This window comes from Phalaenopsis equestris, unplaced genomic scaffold (genome assembly GCF_001263595.1).
Source record: "Phalaenopsis equestris unplaced genomic scaffold, ASM126359v1 Scaffold000027, whole genome shotgun sequence".
Lineage (NCBI taxonomy): Eukaryota > Viridiplantae > Streptophyta > Magnoliopsida > Asparagales > Orchidaceae > Phalaenopsis > Phalaenopsis equestris.
Window position 1 is genome coordinate 243214 of NW_018164469.1, and position 22569 is coordinate 265782.

The 22569-nt window shown below is 36.0% G+C and overlaps 1 protein-coding gene across 1 annotated transcript in view; it reads right to left on the reverse strand.

Annotated features, from left to right (window-relative positions):
- LOC110018619 (probable mannan synthase 4) overlaps positions 1 to 22569 on the reverse strand; it is a 31870-nt gene that overhangs the window by 3921 nt on the left and 5380 nt on the right. Inside the window, exon 3 of the mRNA XM_020715981.1 lies at positions 10333 to 10585. Coding sequence (XP_020571640.1) covers positions 10333 to 10585 — 253 coding nt within the window. The remainder of the gene's footprint in view (positions 1 to 10332; positions 10586 to 22569) is intronic.

The window sequence follows — 22569 nt, forward strand, 5'->3', positions numbered from 1 at the left end:
TATATATATATATATATATATATATATAATTGTCTATTTATATTACATATACATTTATATCTAGATGAGCTTTATATTATATCTATAATTACTAATTATATTTACTTGGGGATTCAAGTTCTGTTTATTTTTATCAAATAGTTATATTAGTACATCATTTAAATTAAATTAAATTAATTTTAATATTTATTATGTCATTTGGTTCAATCCCATTTAAAACTTCAAACCTTAAGTCCCTCATTCCTCGGTTTAATGAAAAAATCTGGTTTTCACACACTAGCAAAATACTAGTCTTATCCAAAATTTAAATAGAATTGTGCAACTAACATCAAAATCTTCCTTTTTATAAAATTGGCACTTGTATAATTTTTTATTTTACTGTTGAACCATCAGTACATTTACATGTCTCGTGATCATAAAGTTTAAAAATTGAAAAAAAAAATAGAAAATATAGATTTAAATTTTATTGTGAATCAATATTTTAGCGGGAGTTAAGAAATTGGAAGTAGAAGAGAATTGCTCCTAGTAAATTGTCAATAATTAAATGTACCTATAAGAAATTGGCCTCCAGACAAAAAAACATGAGGCAGCAAAAAATGAATTGGCATTGTCCTCCAAAAACTAATACCAACTTAATGGTAGTGTCCTGAGGTACCCAAACTTGCAAATAGGCCTAAAAATGTAAATTGAACCTCAATAATCAACCATGCTAATGTTCGTGCACACAAATATTAGAATAATAACACAAAAGTTTGCATTATTCAACTCTCAACTTTGTCATGCTCAAGGGTGTAAATGAGCAACATATATATCACCGCACTTCTATTCATGATCAATATATTATTTTTTATTCATAGTTCATGTTCAATCATATTCAATCATCTTTGATATTCTTCTATTTGAGATGGTTCATTATTGTTAATCCTTTTCATGTTTAGCTCGCTAAGAAATCATTAAGGTTAGAGAGCAATTGTCAAGCCAAACATGAACAAACATGAACAAATAGATCAAATTAAATAATAATTCATAGTACCTTTACATCCACATAATCAACAAATAATAATAATAATAATAATAATAATAATAATAATAATAATAATAATAATAATAATAATAATAATAATAATAATAATGAAAAAAAAAATGGTTTATTTTTTATGAGTTAAGATGTCTTCAAATAACACTACTTTACACATTAATTCTATGCATGCATTATAATAGAGTAGCATTAACAACTTTCAGTTTACAAATCATATTCAAGCAAAAAATTTAAATTTTGGACAAAATAACTCGAGAGATAATATCCATGCAACTTCACCCAGTATATTTAACTTGTGAAATTTTGGAGGCACAAAATCTACAGCATAATCCGTCTTTGTTCAATTTTTATAAGAGCAACATAATCTTTAAAAATAAAGATGCATGTAAATAGCGTAGTCATTTACTCCTCACCTCAACTAATAACAAAATCAAAGCCATTCAAGTAAATCAGAGACGAATAGAGTAGAATCTTTTTAATATTAACCCATATAACAAAAGTTGCAATGCATAGAATTATAAACCTCAATATCTAACATAGTTGAAGGAGCATTGACCAAAACAAGACGAAAAAACTACACTTCAAGTAAGAAAGTTGAAAACAAATAATCTAAGCAAAATTAGATCTTACAATTTGCCACAAGACTTGAGTAGAAAACTAGGAAAGACTAAGTAGACCTCAAGCCTAATATGATGCATGCAATGCCCATTGCTTCCGCATCAAAGCATTCCATGATTTGCTTCACATAACAATATTATCTCCATCTGACAATAGCATAACAAAACTGCAAGCTAGTGCACTATAGACCTCTATAAATACCCCATTATAAAACAATGCCTATATGTCTTGGTCATGCACCTATCTACTAAAATTGCTGATATATTTGGCAACCAGCATTCACATAAGAGAAAAATTGTTTCGATAGAGCTCATACAGCCTTGTCCAAGAATCTGCATCTTTCACCGCGAGTCTTGATAATGTTTCCCAAAATTAGGTTTTGCAATATAATTCTTCCTAAGCTCATAAAGGTTCTTTTATGAATCTTTGGTGACAAACAGAAGACCAATGTTCCACCATGTCTTTCTTGCTTCCTCCCAAATGTTATATTTACCTAAAGTTGTATTCTCATCTAGCATGGAACCTCTCCCTGTTGCACTAAATAGTGGAGCGCAAGATAACCTCCTTAAGCTAGCTTCAACCTCAGTGGATCTTTTGATAGCAATGCTTTTGTTGCTTGACGCAAATTTTATTTAAACATGAGATCCTCTGCACCAATTCACCTAGCTAATTGAGGCTAAGCAAACTTCCTTCGACTATACAACATTGCCTCTTATTTGCAAAGAAAGAGGTGCTCTATGCTATTACTGAACAAAAGTGTTCGTTCAAATCCATAATCAAGTGCCTTTTAGGATGCGTTTGGGGCAGCTTTTTTGTTGTGGCGCGTTTTGAAAACACTAAAATCTCGTTTTAAAATCACTGTGTGGCAGCTTATTGGAATAATTTCATTAAACGCGGAACACATGCCCGACCTCGCGGCCGACGTATCTTTGATTGGCGTATTATGGAATTGTGTGGTGTTTTAATCCCCTACCCCGCTCCTCCCTCGCATCTCTACCCTAAATTCTTGCCCGAATCGAGATGCTGGCCCTAGGCGACTCCTCTCCCGCACCTCTGCCCTAAAAAACTCCTCTCCTCTGCATAGCTCCCCTTACTCCTCTCTCACGTCTGTTCTCTGGGTAATTGCTCCTCTCTCGTAGTGGGAAAACGGCTTCGTTGTCTTCTTGGTTAGTTCCTCTTCCTCTCCATTGTCCTCTGGTAACTTTTACCCTCTTTTTTTTTCGTTATGCACATTTTTTTTTACAGTTTGTGTCTATGAGCCACACGGCTTGCTTTTTCCGAGTTATGGCTTTGCTCTATGAAAAATTATTAATATGTGCTTTCAAATGGGGGCAATGCTTGGATCGTTGTGTTATCATATTATTAATTATTATTTTAATAATATTTTCTTTAATTTTAATCGCTGTGTTACTCACTATTTTGTGATGTGTCTGTTTTTATGTTGTGGCATTCAAAGTAGAGATTTATTTTCAATTATGAAATGTGCTAGCAGGATTGGTTCTGTTATAAACAACACTATACTATAGGGACAAAAAACTCATTTGTTCAAAAACAGCTGTGCTCAGCACAGCTGTTGTAAAACTGCAATAACATACAGACATTCAGCTTCGGTGTAGCAGTTTTTTAATAAGTTGCAGTTGCACCAAACAGACCCTTAGAAATAGCACTATGTGAGGATTAAAATGAAGCCAAATCACTAAAAAAAATGCAAATTAACTCATTACTTTCTGTAGAAGAAACTTGTTAAAAATGTCTTAGTCAAAAATGAGCCTACGATGTCTCTCACCATATGAAACCCAAGAAGTCATGGTGAGCTCAGGAAGCCATCTCCACTATCAAAAAATCTAGAAGGAGTTCCTACAATAAATTATCGACCAGTTATCCAAGATAACACAAAAAGGTCACAAAGCACTACAAGATTTGCTAGTTTTACAGTAATATCCTTCAACATTCCAGTTAACCTCTCGATCCTCTCATTTCTCCATGCTCATTCGCCCTCCTTTCTCATTAAATCTTGGCAGCGTTGTTTTTTGCTCATAATCATACCAGTTCACAATGGGAGTCCAAGCAATAGCTCTAGCCAATCCAACTAAATAAGCAATCATTAATTTCTTTTTGTCTAATATCTTCACTCAATTTTACTTGCCTCCAACCATCACCAACAACGTACCATAATTTTCTAGTGAAAAGCTAGTTGAATTCAATGCTAACAATGGCATGAATCTCAAGTTCTACATTATCCATCATCCAAAAACCAACCAATCAAGTCAAGAAAAAAACAAGTTAATATCAACCGCTACAAAAATATCTCCAACAAACGCCGTAATTAGACCAATAAAATTCCTTCAACACTATGGGTCTATCACAACACTCCTTTTACATTAATAGAGTAGACTCTTTTCTCCACTCCCATGGGCCAAAAGGCAGAAGCTCCATTCAAGAGCAACATACCTATAATTAAGACAAATTATATTTTGTTTACACCTATTGAAGCGCCCGAGTGGATCCAAAACAATCACAGCCACACCAAAGTCACTTGGACATGTCGAACCCAAAGTAACATACTTGGCTAGATCTACAATTAGAAAGCCAAAGACTCCAAGTTCGTATACTAGAGCCTCATACTTCAGGATATTGATGTTGGCAATATCATACCGAAGAGGTTGACCTACAAGAAATCTTTCAAAATGAGGTTTCATTTAAACGGAAAGGACCATACATCATTATAAAAAAGAATGAAAAAAAAAAAAGCACATACAAAACTACAAATCTCTGAGAAAGACATTGTTCCTAGGACATGGAACTTCAAAAAAATGAAATTTTAATAACCATAAAAAAAAATAAAGAATTAGACAATAATTGGTAGAATGAATGAGATATAAGAGACCAAGAGCTAAAATAATCACCCATTGCCACGCACAAGCCAAAACACCAAAATCAAAGAAGTTGAATTACCCTTTTTTTCCTTTCTTTTTAAGAGAGAGCATTTTTATCTCATTCTCTCTTTCTTCTTATACCAATGAAATATAATGGAGATCTTCTATGCCATTTGGGGAAGACCATGTCTTCAAAGAAAAGATTAGCAAAACCACCTAAAAATTGCAAACATATGAATGTGACATGAAAGTTTATTATTTAAAAAGAAGAAAACTTTAACAAATAGCTAGATAAATGCAACACCTACAAGAGATCGAACATACGAATCATCTTCTCAAGATGGTCGGGAGTCAAAAAAATCAGGTTAAGGAAACTGACTACACATTATCTTTTCCTTAATTTGGAAAATGAAATTTTCATATCTCGTTCTCTTTTCCCCCCATGAAATGTAATGACAACTTCTCGACCAATTGAGAAAAATCATATGTTAAGGAAAATATTAGTAAAAGCTAATACAAATTACAAATCTCTGAGGGAGACTTTCTCCCTAAGATGTAACACCAATGATTTGAAATATTATTTTTATAACACTAAAAAAGAACCAATCGATAACTTCTTAAACATAGGAACTACATGAGAACAGCGATAGGAATCATTTTGACTAGTCATGTAAGAATTAGGAAGTTTACTTTAACATTTTCTTCTCCTCACCTTTTGAAAATGACTTTCGATCTTATGTTCTTTCCATCTTATGCCCATGAAATGTAATCTATATTTTTCCAAGAATAAGCATTTCCAAGAATTATGTAAATCCCTTTCTTCTACATGGAAATTATCTCGGTGAACACTTGTAGGTAGTAAAAAAATCGACTAATGGACAATCTTCATAGTACATCTTCCTTCCAATTTGAAATATATCAACTATTTTGTTCTAACAATTATATCTAACTAGCCAAGAGGCCTCAAATGAACCAAGAGATAATATGCTTACCTTGATCACTTAACCATTGGTCTTCTCAGTATGCATCTACTCATGAGATATCATGTAGCTATAATTTATCATTCTTTACTCTCTTAATCCCTCGAATTTAAAACATGTGGATCTAAGATCTACCAATACTTGGATAAGGTTTGTGCAACTAATCAATACTAAATCAACCCGGTGCATTAGAAAAGCACTCCTAACCTAATGCCAACAAGCAAGGCATGAGCCAGCAGGATAAGGAAGGTCATGCCACTTCAACCCCAGGCAATGGGGCTTTCAATGCAAGGAAGAGAGAGAGAGTTTAAAGGGTGGCATGCATGCAAGAATATACATGTAGTAAATAGCATAGAGGATAACAACTTTTATTTTTAATCAAACAATTTTGTTACGGAAAGAAAAGGAAAAAGAAATAGGAGAGGAAAAACAAAAACATGTATTTCATTAATTTATTTCTATTAGAATGACTTCCACTAAAAAGATACCTCTTATCTCAATCTTCAAGTCCTCAATGCTCATTTGCATGCTCTTAAGAAGAGGTATCTTGCCTCCCTGGATGATCTATTGGCTCATACATTGGCTCTAATCCCTCAATCAAGCTCGTCATGCTGGTGCAGCTTGCTAGCAATCTGATTACATCCAAGACCTTAGAGTATAGACCCTGCATCGTTGTATTTGTCAATGCCTTTGGGTCAAAGAAATTCAATGTAAGTGGAAGTGTGGTTGTTGTACTTAATAGACTTTGCCTTCCGTTTTCCTTGATATTTTGATTTGGTGGGGTATATCGGCCACAACTTGCCATCACCCCCCTTAGATGTAATGCCTCTATTCATTGGATAATTCTCTTGGGTCATACAACTTCCTCAGGCAATATCCTTCTCAATAACAAATATTTCATCCCTAGTTGCCTCCACCAACTGTTGCACCTCTGCCAACTCTTCGTATAGCCTTAGAATCTTTCTCTCAATATTAGTCAACTTCTTTATTAAAGGGTGTGAGGTAGCAATTGTTGGAGCTTATGATCTCACTCAGCCACTCAACAAACATCTGCTCCAGCCATCCCTGGAAGGAATGAAGCCCTTTCATCTCTATCACATGTAATGCCACCCTTTACTAAAGCTCCATTATGGCCTACTTCATCTATTGGGAACATCTTCATCCTCATCCATATTGCTCAATGCTTTTTTCTTCAATTTTTGGTTCATCAATACCCGACAATTTTTTCCTTCAATTTATCCTTGTTAAGGGACAGTTCATTATCGTTCTTCATAGTAGCTTCATCCTCCTTATCTTTCCCCTAGACTCCAATACCTTCATCGTCAACCGCTGTCACAATAGCTATGAAGTACGAACACGTACACATTTGGACACAAACATGGGACACAACATGATCACAAAAAATAAGACACGACAACCTATAGATATGTTTTTATATTCAATAAGTTTTTAATAAAAAATATATAATTTTTTGCTATTTAAAAAATTATTAATATAAAATATATAATTATTCTAGATTTTCATATAATAACATTCTTTATATTAAACTAAATAGCACAACATATTCTAAACTCAATAGAATCCTCCAAATGCAAAGAAACCCTACCTGAAAAAGAATAAAATCTATCAGTCCGTACAAACAATTCATCTGTTCCTTAATCCTAAAATCATGAATATTAAATTTATAGTCATAATCATTAAAAATATAATGTGAACTACAAAAAAATAATCTATAGCTTCCTACATAACTCATTGCTCGGCTCCCAAAGATCTTTGAAACCGTACAATCTAGCTTCCTCTTCATATGGTGTTGTATTCACTGGTCATCTTCTTCCTCCATATCATCTTCACCTCAATATAAGGAAAAAAAAAAAGGCCTGCATCTGTCACCTTCATCTTCTTCCTCCCTTCTGTAGCTCACATCTTCGTTGTCGTTAGTGTATCATCTTCCTCTAATATCGATCAAATGAGCCTCATCGTCTTCAATGTCTCCGTGTGTGAAGAATTAGTTAGGACATTGCATTTTTTTTAAATATTCAATTAGGTTTTATTTTTTGGGCTCAATGTGTCGTATCATGTCCTGCGCCCATGTCCTGAGTTGTCTTTGGTGTGTTGCAGAGGAGATACTATCATGTGAGAGTCTAAATTATCCTCCTATACAACTTTTAGCATATAAGATATATGTCGGGGTATGTTTGAGTCATGTACATGTCCAACACATGTTTGACGTAAACACAAACACCATTAAAAAAACTAGCAAAACGGATAGTCTCCTTCATATGCAAAACCCCAACAATTTCTCCCAAGATTAACCACTCAATCATTATTTCATGATGGTAATGTTTTTCTTACCATTGCCTCACTTCTGCACTTTCCATTGCCTAACAAGCAAATTTTTGAAACATTTCATAGTGAGGCATAACAGTGAGGGTTCCAGCCATAATCAAAAGCTAAAGTGTTCAAAAATGAGTGATGCATATTTAATATTTATATTGCCTACACTTATAGCACTTTGAAATGGGGAAAATCCAAAACCAAAAGATCGCCGAGAGATTTAATACAATTTTCATCCACATGTCCATCATAATTAGAATGTAATTGAACCGCCACTAGCCTGATCGTATCATGTCATCAAAATATTTTTTTATTTGTATAAATGTATTTTGAGAGGTCGTCAAAAGATTTCCTATAGGGGTTTCTCCTAAGAAAGCATTCCTAGGATGACGCTTAAAATAGTACTCTTAGTGGTTTTCATGCCATTCATCTTCTTAAGCAAGCCTTTGCTTGTGTTCCAATGAGCAGTTATAGAAAATCTCACCTAAACCACTACACCATAACATAGAATGACCACTTGCATTTGATGTAGATTACTGTTGTTAAAGTACAGTAAAGAGTCCCATGCAGCACATTCAATGCCAAGCAGATTCACCCTATCAAATGCTTACCTAATTCATTGTGTTATCACATCGTGAGACTAGCATAAAGCTCAAACCTCATCCATGCATACACCACCGCACAGAATGCATATTACTTTATCATCAAAGTTGCACAATCCGCATGATATAACCAACCTAAATCTATCATGCACAGTCAGCACAAAGCTGATTATAGTGCACTCAAAATCACCATATATTTACCGACCCCTCGAAAAGATTGGTTAAAGGTGAAAATCCTTAGTCATGCACTTGCCATTGAATTTATTAATCTATTTGCGCACCAACCTTAATGAAGAAGGCAAGCTATCTTGCTACAACTTTCACAACCTTATCCATGAGTCTATCACTTTCACGTCAAGCTGAGGTAGAGGCTTTCGATAATAGCTCTTCCTAAGCTCAAAGGTTTTTTTCTAAATCATCTTATGCCACTACTTGTTCCTTCTGCTAACTAAAGAACGTTTCCCAAAGGTTAACTAACAACATTGTGCTAAGATAGGATCATAAAGCATATTTTATCTTGATTGCCCCAAAAGTAGAATCAAACCTTCAAACTAAACCCAATATAAATTTATCTCATCTTCATCTATCTTATTCTCTTTCTCCTCATAGATTTGCAGATAAACAAGTGTAATACATTCTCTCCTAAAAAACAAAAAAAAAAAAAAAAGTGAAAGACACAAATGAAAATATATAGCGGCAAATATATAAATTAATAGCCAACAAAAACATGTGTGAGCGTGCACGAGCGCGCACACAGACACAGACAAATATATAGAACATAGTTTGATTAGTTTTATCGAAACAAACACGAACAAATCTTGTTTTCAATTTATTAACAAATCAAGCTTACAAATTGTTTCATGTTTTAAAAATTAGTTACACGTATTCATTATGTAGCATGGAAAAAAACTTTATTGGAACAAACACAGATGGGAAAAGATTTGCTAGTCTTTAGTTTGATAACTAATCGCGCGTTAGAATTATATTCAAGTTTGGGACATTAGTTAAGAAAATAAGTTAAATGTGAGTTATTCATGAACATCAAGCAATATTAACACCTAGTGCTCATTCTTGAATTCCATATGAATTTACACCTATCGCACTGATTACAAGTGCAATGAGTTAAGGGTGTATTTAGATCCTTGTAGATGGAAAACATGTTATCGAAAGTGATGGTTTAATTTTCTTTTATTTTGCATAGGAACATTAAATCATAATATTTGGGAGAGTTTGGTAGAGTTTGAAATCGACGTTTTAGTTGTCAACTACACTCAAACAAATGTTAGATTTAGCAAAATTTTACCATTTTTTAAAACACAAGCAAATGAGCTCCAAGTTTGCTGCTTCAACGTGACAAATTAAGGAAATGTAAGATGGAGGCTTATCAGCCGAGATGGATGGCTAATGGATCTCACATGGGATGAGAGCTTGGTTGAGTATGTCTAAATTAGTTAGTGCAGGACGTACTAGAGTTCTAGTTTACGAGTGTGGAGGATATTTTTAAGGCTGTAATCGAAAGCATAGTATTACAACCATGGTCACAGTAGGCCAGTAAGAGGGTGCAGCAATTGTCTGGTGCTTCCAAATGGATCCCTGACCAAATTACTAACGTAATCGAAGTTCTTAAAAGTTGGACTTCCACTGTTCCTGATAAACAGATTGGGAAAAAAAAATCAAGATTTTAAATTCCAGTTCCCAATCAAGCAAAATAAAATGAGAATAGAGATGCATGCTTTCAAAGTCCCACAGAAGAAAATCTTTCCTAAATTAGTTGTCTGTGAAACCAGTGACGTCATGAAAAACATCAACCAAGATGTTGTTTGATAACATTATAATATGCTATGTAAGGAATTGGGTATATTTTCAACAATGAGATGACATACCAAATTCCCAACGTGCTTGAACAAGAGCCAGCTTTGGATTATGAACAAGAAAAGGGATGGCCCTCACAAGAAAGTCAGATTCAGGTTGAAAATCAGCATCGAAAATGACCAAGTAGTCACATTGGTGGACATAAGTATGCTCGATTCCTTCTTTAAGGGCACCTGCTTTGTATCCCTTCCTATTGTCTCTGACCTCGTACATTATATTCATGCCTTTGCTTGCCCAAATCTTGCATTCAAGCTCCACCAAATCCTATGGTGTAAAAATATTTTAAGAAAAAATCGGAAGCATTCAAAATTTAGTAGATAAAAAAACCTTCAAGGAGAATACTAGTCTAAGGGGGTTAGGTCACATAAGAATTGTTCTCTGCTACCACTAGATGTTTGGTTTTCATAGAAGAACCAAAGATTTTCACAACATGTTAGAAAAACAAATTCATCATAGGCAAGGAGTTATTTTACACAGATAATGACATTGGATAGGTTTTTAAAGCAAATCATCACGACAGAGAGTTGTTGCAAACATAAGACATGAAAATGGATATAACAGAATATTTTGCTCAATGTAATGAATCATGTGATTCCATAGAAGGCGTAAAACTGAGTTTGGTGGAGAGGTTTTGCCCATAATTAGAAGGCCAAGCAAAATCGTAACAATCTACAGTTATGTGAGGAACGTTGAGCATTAGTTAGTTTATGGCATTCAAAATATGATCAGAATACAGAAGTTCTGATAGAATCTGACATTTTAAGAAAATAAAATTTTGCATTTCAATACAAAGTTATGTATGAATTGAAGCTCACAAGAAAATCATCCACAATGACAAACAGCTTTTAGTTATAACAAAATATGTCATTTTTTCCACATTTTATCAGCAAGGGCATATAGCTATAGATGGATGTCACTGACAAAAATGCATTCGTTAGTCGTATAGTTCTGAAGCTTTTAAGAAATTGCTTTTGCTTACCATGAATAAAATACAAATAGCATATACTTTGACGTAGCATGAAGATGTGTATCACTACTAATAAATGGCTCACAATAACGCTTAGAAATAAAACTATTATGTTGTTGATGCACGATATTTCTAAGCCGAATATAGCAAACAAAACTGAAGTGATAGAAACCAAAGGTTGATCCACAGCTGAATTAGTAACATCCACAGTATTAGATCATAAAATGCCATTGTTGATGATTTATAAAACTATTTGAAGTAAGATAAGGTAGCATCAAATTTGTTATAATAATCAGTTAAAATTCTAGGTTAAAACTACAAGAAAATTTTTCTGTATCCTGAAAATTTTGACATACTAGGATGCATGGCTTCCAAACTATTAAAACACATACTTTGAGTTCAAAGCATCCAAAAGAAATCAAATTTATGTGCTTAGGACACCCTGCCCAACTAAAATGATAGTGTTACTAGTGGTTAAGGTATTGTTGTCCGAGCAATGTCAAATACGTTACAGTTGGACTAGTTTTCAAGTTTCAAATTTCCCAAAAGTGATCACTGATGCGCTCATATGTGTTGAGGAAGATGAAGCCCGATCCACTGCAATTTGGGAAAATTATTGAATTCCTTGCAAAGCTCTCTTATTTACGGAAATTTAATAATTTTATTTCCTAATGATTTTTTCTTTCCCGCCTCCCGTTTCTGCCATGAATAGTAGCTGCCTTTGGCGGTAAGGAATTTATAATTCCTTTTTTTGGTATAATGGAGGGTCCCGCCATCCTCCCGCCACCAGCTTGAATCCAGCTTGAATCTTGCAGAAGAAATTTGCTTCCTAAATTTCTTCATGGGCTTTTCTATTTAAAGCGAAGGAGTGAAGAATTAATCCTGTGTGAGGACTTCTCGGTTATTGCTTCTTGGTGAGATTAGACAAGTGCAAGCAGCGGTTCCATATATTGCTACTTCACGGTTTATTGTGTGTGGCTTACAGGAGAAGCAGAAGGCAACGAAAGGCTTAGTTTCGGGTTTCTCCTTTTTCGGCAGTGGCTCTTGGGTAGAGAGAGAGAGAGGAGAAGAGGGGTAAGAGAGAAAGAGAGAGTTCTTTTTTGTAATAATCCTCGAAGCTAATAAAATTCTCTGCAACTCCGTGGACGTAGGCAATTTGCCGAACCGCGTAAATCTTGTGTCGCCTTTTTTCTGGTGTAATTTTTCTCGATCTGTTTTTCGCTTTATTACCGTCGTTTTTCACAACAACTGGTATCATAATTTTGGTTCGGATTTAAGAAAGAACGATAGGCAGAGACGAAGTGATAGCATTGAGGATCGAGAAGTTCAATGACACAGATTTTGGTTACTGAAGGATGCAGATAGAGGACTACCTCTATGGGAAAAAACTTCATGTTCCGTTATTGGGAAAGAAGCCGGAAAAGATGTACGAGGCGGAATGGAATCTGTGGATCGACAGGTTCTGGGGGTTATTCGATTGACCCTGTCGAGATCCGTTGCCCACAACGTAATCAAGGAGAAGACTACTACAGATCTCTTGACAGCTTTATCAAGCATGTATGAAAAGCTATCGGCGAATAACAATGTGCACCTAATAAAAAAGTTATTCAACTTGAAGATGTCGGAAGGTGTGTCTGTTGCACTACACCTGAATGATTTCAATACTATCACAAATCAATTATCGTCTGTTGAAATTGATTTTGATGATGAGATATGTGCGCTGATATTGTTGGCTTCATTATCAAATAACTGAAAAGTTATGAGAATGACAGTTAGCAGTTCTGCAGATAAATCTAAACTTAAGTATGGTGAAATTCGTGATTTGATTTTGGCTGAGCAGGTGCGCATGAAAGATTCTAGCAAGACCTCGGGTTTGAGTTCGGCACTGATTGTTGATTCTAGATGGACATCACAAGACAAAAACTCAAACAGAGAAAAATCAAAATCAAAATCTGGTCAGTAGGCAACCTGCTGAAATTATGGCAAGGTTGACCACATAAAAAATAACTGCAGAAATCTAAAAGAACTGCAGAAATCTTAAGAAGAAGAAGAATGATGGCGCTAATGTTGTAACTGAAGAGATACAAGATGTTCTATCGCTGGCAGTTCACAGTTCTGTTGAAAACTGGATACTGGATTCAAGGGTATATTTCCATACATCTTCTCACCGGGAGTTAATGCAGAACTATATTGTAGGAAACTTTGGGAAGGTATATATGACTGATGAAAAAGGTCTAGACGTAGTGGGGATGGAAGACATTGATATTGCACTCCCTAACAAGAGCAAATGGATTTTGCAAAAAGTCATACACGTTCTTGAATTGAAGAAAAAACTCATTTATGTTGGGCAACTCAATGAGGGTGGTTATTTAGTAGTGTTCTCAGATAGTACCTAGAAGATTACTAAAGAAGCATTAGTACTGGCTCGGGGTAAGAAAACTGCACACTATATATGACTGCAGGTTTACTCAGACGTGAAAACATGAGCCAGAGGTGCATAATGGAGAAGCAAAAGAAAGTCAGTTTCCTAAAAAGTTACAGAATGTCAAAGGCAGGACAATCGAATCTTGGACGGACAGATGGTGAGGCAGGACAATCGAATCTTGTACGGACAGATGGTGGAGAACCACAAAGTTATGAAGCATTAGTACTGACTTGGGGTAAGAAAACTGACACGTTCATTAGTACTGACTCGGGGTAAGAAAACTGACACGTTATATATGACTACAGGTTTACTCAGGCGTGAAAACATGAGCCAGAGGTGCATAATGGGGAAGCAGAAAAAAATCAGTTTCCTAAAAAGTTACAGAGTGCCAAAGGCAAGACAATCGAATCTTGTACGGACAAAATGGTGGAGAACTACAAAGTTATGAAGAAATCTGACAAGATAAAAGTTCGAGCAAGTGGGAGCTGACCGAACTTCCACCAGAGAAGGAATTACATAACAAGTGGATGTACCGGGTGAAAATTGCGATTGATGGCAGTAAGAGATACAAGGCTGAACTTGTTAAAAAAGACTTTCAGCTGAGGAGGGATATTGTCCATGCAGTGGGAGTTGTAAACAGATTCATGAGTAACCCATGAAAGAGTTTGGAGGTACAAAGTTACGTTGACGCTGATATGTCAATAAAGATGTTATTTTTGAGAAACTGAAGTTGTGTGCAGCTTCAGTTAGTCTTCTAGCATGAAAACAAAGAGGCTCTGAGTTGCAGAGGTAGAGGATATTATATTTGAGGAAGAGGACGGTGCAGCCAATGAGGGGTGAGGCAGCCAGTGTCTCAGTCTCCAAGTGAGAGAATTGTTGAGGAAGATGGAGCCCGATCCACTGCAATTTGGGAAAATTATTAGATTCCTTGCAAAGCTCTCTTATTTACAGAAATTTAATAATTTTATTTCCTAATGATTTTTTCTTTCCCGCCTCTTGTTTCTGCCATGAATGGTAGCTGTCTTTGGTGGTAAGGAATTTATAATTCCTTTTTTGTATAATGAAGGCTCCCGCCACCAGCTTGAATCTTGCAGAAGAAATTTGCTTCCTAAATTTCTTCATGAGTTTTTCTATTTAAATCAAAGGAGTAAAGAATCAATCCTGTGTGGGGACTTCTTGGTTATTGCTTCTTGGTGAGATTAGGCAAGTGCAAGAAGCAGTTCCATATATTGCTACTTCACGGTTTATTGTGTGTGGCTTACGGGAGAAGCAGAAGGCAACGCAAGGCTTAGTTCTCGGTTTCTCCTTCTTCAGCAGTGGCTCTCGGGTAGAGAGAGAGAGAGAGGAGAAGAGAGGTGAGAGCGAAAGAGAGAGAGTTCTTTCTTGTAATAATCCTCGAAGCCAATAAAATCCTCTGCAACTCCATGGACGTAGCTAATTTACCGAACCACGTAAATTTGTGTGTTTCGTTGTTTTTTAATTTTGTGTTTTTCTCAATCTGATTTTTTGCTTTATTGCCGCCGTTTTTCACAACAATATGAACTATATATGCTATCTGCTTTTAAAACCAGCACAATCAAACACAAAGAAGATATTGAAAGGGAAATAGACAGATATGGGCCTGCATACTGGAATCGAACCAGTATAGGCCTAAATGTAGGCAAATGCATAAATTTGCATAATAGAAGAGGCATAGTGCATAAGCTCGGATCAGAAAGAAAGGATGAATATATAATTTTCTATCACGAAAATGCTAAATTATAATGATGATCAAACGAATTTGGTTAAAAAAGTCTTCCATTTAACATAATGGCTTTACAAGTTTAAGAGGATTAGAAATCTAGGAGAAGTATCATCTCTTCTGCAATTTTTTTGCATTGGATGTGTAATATCAGCTTAGCTTGTCCAATAGGTCCATAGAATGATGACTATTTTGAAAATCACAAAAATTCTATAGATTGGCGTTTATCTTTTGTGTTTCAAGGTACTGTAATAAAACCAATTATAGATAAACATACAATTAAAAAGACTATAATAAGTGGCAGATGATTCAATCATAGATACATCAATATATACCTTATGTGGTTGCACATAAATAAGCTAGCACAGGCATGTATTTATCACCATTTTCATGCAAAAAACTGGAAATATCAACATCAGACATCAACTCATAATATGGGACACTTTTTCATCCAACTTATAAAAAATATCATTCTAACATTATGATGAGTAGATGAATTTTATTACATATCTATTATATTATATATTACATTTCCTATATTATTCATACTGCAAACTACCATAACTTATTGATTATGAGTGATTTTCTTATTGGGTTTGAAATATCCAACTCATTTGCTCTAAAACTTTCATATGACAGATTCTACCAGGCATTAGCATTAGGGAATGGTGTTAATATGGGAGATGAGGCAGAAGAAGTTGAAGCATGGTGAATCTAAGATGAATAGTGATACAAACCAAATGCTGCAAAGCACCGGCGAATCACTCAATTATACATGTCGTCAAAATAGTACATAAAACAAAGTCAGTGTATCGATCCCACAATCAACGAGTGAACTCCCAAAGTGTAGAAAATTTTTAAACTAGTCTAGCTTGAATGTTCGATTGTTGGCAATCTCTAAAAGTCTCTAATTTAATTTTTGCAAAGATGAAAATCCTAATTTAAACATATGAGGTAAATCTAACAAGTGAAAGCATCTCCCCTTACTTGGATACTAAAAACCTAGGGTTGATAAAGTGACAAATTTGACGGTGACCATCAGGAATAAATTTCATCCTTAGCCCCTCCGGTAGCAATATAAAATTTAAGACAATTAAACAATTTAATTCCCTAAATTTGATGAAATCACTAAGATGAAGTACTTCCTTATAAAATAGCAGTGAACTAAGAGAAATATTCATATTCTCCTAGTTAATGAATTTTATCTTAGTTCTTCTACTAAATTTTTTTCTAAAACTCAAAGCTCACTGATACACCAAAAATATATGCATTTTTAGAACCATATTTTATACTCATACCATATTTTATACTCATTTTTTTGTGATATTGCGCCTTAATGGAAGGTATTTTTGATGTTTTTTTATAGGATGTTGATTTTTAGGACTTAAAGCAAAAAAAACAAAAATGATGGAATTTGGAGTCAAAATGACATTTTTGAATAAATACTCAGCGCTGACGGCGCCAGGAGCAGCACCGACGGCGCAGACCTACAGAATGGCTGATGAATTTTACTCAGCGTCGACGGTGCCATTTGAGAGAGAGCACGAAAATTAAATATGAACCACTGGCGCCGACGGCGCCAGAATGGGGGCCGACAGCGACAATGTCGGTTCAGACCTGTTTCTAGAAGATTTGACGAATTTGGACGTTTTTTGAAGAGTTTTTGGATGCACCTATTGGAGAACTGACTCTAGACTCTATTTGGGGCCGAAATTCAGCAGAAAATCTCTTTCTGGGCTCCTCTTCATTCCTTGTTCATTTTCGCCGCACCTCGCCTCCATACACTTTATCCATCTTCATTCCACCACCATTCAGGAGTCTATTAGTTATTTTTCTTTAAGAGTTTAGAGTTTTTGTGGTGAGATTAAGTGTGAGTTCTTCTCTGAAAGTGTTGGAGAAGAAGAAAAGTGAGATTTCTTGTTTCTACATTTCCTAGGAGAGGCTATAAGGGATTTGCTTTAAGAAAGAATTTCAAATAAGTGTTGTTTGTTTATTAGTGTTGTATGAACTTTGTTTTATATATGAAATTTGTGTTTTGTTGTATCTTTCTCATGAAATTTGAGTAGTTTTCTTTATCTTTTTCTCTACTCTGAGATATGATGAAATGAAGAGATAATATGGATGTGTCAATATTAAAATATAAAATAAATGGTGATAATTTTTCAAATCTGAACTTAATTTACTTTTCGATCTGGCCAATTAAATTGTTAAAATGTGTTGTGAAACATATGATCCGGAAAATGGAGTATGAGTTCTATAACAGAGTGAGAATCACATTTGATTCCATGAAGATATATTTCGTTAATCGAATTAAGTGCAAATAAATAGGAAAATATACTATGTTGGGTGTAGAATTGGAGATTATAGGGTGACAGACTAAAATCTCTAATTCGGTCTTAATGTTTAAAAACTAAAGCGAGAGTTAGCCTTTGAAGTGGGAGCTCTGGAGTGGGAGTCAGTATTCTCCTAACCTAGCCACGGATTTTGGGATTAAACCTGGGATTAGCCAATGATTTTCTATAACACTGTATCAGGGTAGAGAATTAAAACTGCTCATATTTGACACAATACATATTAAAACTATTTATCTCATATCATTTTACTAAAATCTCATTGTAGTGAGAAAGATGTTTTTTCACATAAGAAATCTTCATCACATAAACATAGTTTAGTAGTTTAGTAGTTGTTGTTTAAACTTTGCGTTTTAGTTTTGCTAGTAGTTAAATAATTTAGTTTTGATAATATCTCAGCATTCGAAATTAGTGACAGTAATTTCGTTTTACTTTCTGTGAATTTCCTAGTAAATTTATCATTTTAAATTTAAACATTTCTCATGGGATCGATATTCGGGACTTAAATAGAAAGTCTTTTATTACTTGATAACGAAACATATACTTGCGTAAAATCCCAACATTAATAGATTAAATTTTTTAATCATAAATATTGCATAAAGTTTTTGGCACCGTTACATAGCGGAGTCAAACTTATATAAATTTTACACAACTATATCAACACCGGGATCACTCGTCATGATTTTTAACAATTCAATTGGTCATATCAAAATTGAATAACATTTTAACAGATAAAATACCACCACAATATTGGTTTATAAAAGTCACATAAACAACATCAAAATCCTAGAATTTATACTTACCAAATCAAAGGAGAAAAGAGAAATAGCGATAACTCATGTTTTGAAACAAAAAGATATTTATTAATCAAAGTCAATAAGTACACGGTGAGTTTAGAAAGAAAAACCAGTCAACAGATTAAACTCTCGAGTTGTGAATTCGTGTTTCCACTCCTCTTCCACTGACGATCACTAAGTCACTCGGACAATTCTCCCGAATAGTCTCTCACCAATCCCTCGTAAGCTCTCTGGTTCTCCCTTAAAGAATCGATCTCTATCACACACAACAGATAGAGAGAGAATAGGATTCTCAAAATGCTCGAGATGTCTCTTTTCCTTGAATTCGTCTTTAGTAGCTCCCGGGATATGCCACGCAGATATCAACCACCATAACTCCTTACTTCGGTTCGTCGGCGTCAAGCTTTCGCTTTGCATCGGGTTCTTGTTCTGATGTGAGCAGCACTGGGTTACACTAGGTGGTGCTTTGGCACCAAAGGAAGTGGTGCAACAGCTTTTAAGGAGCGCCTAAGTGCCCCATGCCTGTTGTCAAGGCGCTAGGCGCTAAGTTTGTCTAACACAAGGGTGGCGCTTAAGCACCCATAAGGTGCCGCCTAAGCACGCATAAGGTGGCACCTAGGAATCACTCAAGGCAACATGAACTATGTGTCTAGGTGGCTCTATTGGACACTTGTCTGAAGCAGCTTCTTTCTATTTCACTCCAATATCTACTAATACACCTTTAAGATCTCCTAAGTACATGTATTATGTAATTTATACAAAAAAAACATGAAAAAAACATAAATAGGAAGAAATAATAGATAAAAATGCAAGAAAATTTAGACAGATTATCACATTTTTCACATATCAAATAGTGGCAAGAGTTTGGGAATCAAGGAGGGATTGTAAAAAGATGGGATCTAGCACTTATAGGTAATTGATCAAGCAATAATAGCAGGGAAAGGCGAACCATGTAGTGGACAGATCTAGGTCAATCGAGTAAAGGCAGCAAGAACAAGATAGAGACAGATGGATTGAGGCGCCCATAGTATTCATTGATTGTCATCAGCACGAACTGAGCGATTTTGTAAATGGATCCAACGATGATGTGTGCTGGAGCCATTCTGGCTCTTCTTGATGCCATTGACTCGTGGCCCAGTTTGTTATCCCTTGAGGCACGTGTATCTAAATCTTTTTGAAAGGAACAAGCGCCACAACGCTCATTTCTTCACCCAACTGAGCCATCTAGTCAACGTCGCAGCATTGAGCTCTCTATTTTGGGAGAACTATTTGGCCTTTGAGACCTGTCACAATGTCATTTCATCGTGTCACTCCACCATCTAATCGACACTGAAGAATTAAGCACTATTTTAAGAGCATGTTTTGTCCTTCAGGGCTAACATCACAGTCCTCTCCCTTAGCGCCTTGTCACTGAACCATTGTACGAATGGTTAGCACCGTAGCGCCTATGGCGACCACACCGCAGCTTGATAGTCTTGTCCACATGAATGAATTGTAACATTTTTGGGCATTTCAGAAACCTAACTTGCGTCATAGCGCTACCCTACAACACCGCGAAAGCTCAATCAATCGAATTAATAGTGACCCGACGTTTCTAGTGACAAAATAAAGTTAGTTGGCCAAATTTGGTTGTAGCGTTGTGGTAATCCATCGAAAGATTGATGGAGACCATTTGTAACAAACAAGAAGAAATAGATGTTATTCAATGTCATTGACTGATTCAAGCCCTATTACTGTAGGGTTATCTCCCAAACGTCGCGGCATCATTTGTTTTGTATATAGAGATTGGGGACGATCAAATTTCATGTCAAATTCCTAGATCCTAAACTCCCATCTTCTTCCTCCTTTGGGTATTTATCCTTATACTTTCATAGCAAAGTTATGGCGTCAGGCTCCATAACCAAGGGGAAAAAAGAAAGCTTCGGGACATTTGACAACAACAGATTCATAAGCGTTGAAACACAGTTCAGGTACAAGGATTATCTCTTACACCGCGACCTTATACCTGATCAATGTTTTCAGAATCTAGGTGGCTTTGTTGAGCACACTATCGTTAATAGAGTTAGTGGTGGGGGAATTTGTAGCGAAACGCGAGCCTGTCTTGGTGCTTGTAGTTTGTGAGTTCCTGGCGAATGCCAAGAAACACGGGGACTTTAAGAAATATCTGAGAGGGAAGTGGGTAACATTTTAATTCTACAACTAATATCGTATACGGCTTGATTGGTTACGACATTGATCAGAATGCTAAATTTCTCAACAATCAGTCAGATTACGACAAGATTTTGCGTTATTTGACCCGCCTCAATTTAGGAGTCTAGTGGAAAGATCTGAAAGGGTAAATCATCAATTTTCTCACCAAGGGTCTTACATAAGAGTCTAAAGCTTGACAATCTTTCATATCTGCTAGGATGTTACCTAGCTTGCATGTGAACGAGGTAAGTAGGAAACAAGTCGTATTGAATTACGTCGTTCAAAAGGAGCTAACCATCACCATCGGTCGTGTATCATGAGTTCAATTTTCTACATGACACAGGGAAGCAGGACTGTCGAGATCAACCACCCCGCTCAACGTTGTGTGAACGTTGGGGTGCACAGAGACAAAGGGGAGGAGCAAATATTCCCCAAGCATGCTATCACCAAGAAGAGCATCACTCCCAATAAAGGCTCCAGGGGAGTTTGCTCCGCTTTCACCACCGGCCTCACCCTCTTATCCTTGTTACAGGAGCGGTCAAGGTCATCAATCTGGGGTAGAAGGTAGATCACATGGAGTGGTCCAGTAGCCCGTGCTTTAACCAACTTAAGCAGCAACACCACCAGTGGCAAACACAAATGTTCACCCGAAAGTTTAAGTCTGACAAAACGGGCTACCCGGAACCACAAACCTATCACTTCTATCCGGGAGCTGAGCCGAGTGAAGCTGCAGGAGGTGGAGACAATGGGGACGATGGGAAAAGTGAGTCTGACTATGTCATGGGTTAGCAAAATTCTAGGAAAAAAATCTTAATTAGAACTTTATTTTCTAGTATTTGTTGTGCTCTGAACATTTGTGGTGATTTTTTATCATGTTTGTGTGATGATCGAACTCGTACTGTGATTTTATTTTATAATTATATGATTCTAGTTGTTATTGAGATTATGTGTCAGCTTTATTTCATACTTATGTGATTCGCAGACGACGCCATGACGCCATGACGCCATCTTCCAACGCCACTATGTTGCTACTCTCCAATGTTGCAATGTTATTTGGACTCCCCTGTGGCATTAAACTTTGAGTTCTGAACAATCGTTGTCAACCTGAACGTCGGGATGCTCACTCCCAGCATCACAGCGCCACATGCAACAGGCAAAGTCCAACCTTCCCAGTTCCAAATGTTGTGCTCAGATTGGACGAGATCTAATTATACTTGCCAATATGGTACAGCCATGTCAGTAGAGCCACCACATTGTACCTCATGTCGTCGCAATGTTGAGCTAAATGACAACACTCTGACCAGCATGTGCCAATAAGGACAACTGCCAAATTGGATAGGACATTATTATCATGTTGAAGGGGTATCGCCATGTTAGCAATACCGCAACACTGCACCTTTTTTACACCATTACGCTGAGTTAAAAATGTTAGCGCACTAACTAACGTGTGTCAGTAGGGTGGCTCCTAATTGGACAAACTATCATTTGGTCAATTGATATTGACACATCATCAACATCGCAGCTTTACAAGCCTGGTGTTGTAGTGCTAGCCCTATTTTTCACCTATAAATAGAGCAATTTTCCACTACTCTAGAATTGGACTCTTTTGGTGGCTGGCTCTTAGTGACGTCTTTTCTTAATTCTTGCGGGTTGAGCTCCAAAATCTCCTCCCTCTAGCCTCTTGCTCTCTCATTATCAATCACCTCCTCTCTTGGTGGCCTTCAAGTGTGTCGTGTTTGGGGCTAGAGTGAGATTATTGGAGTTGTAGCAGAGCGCA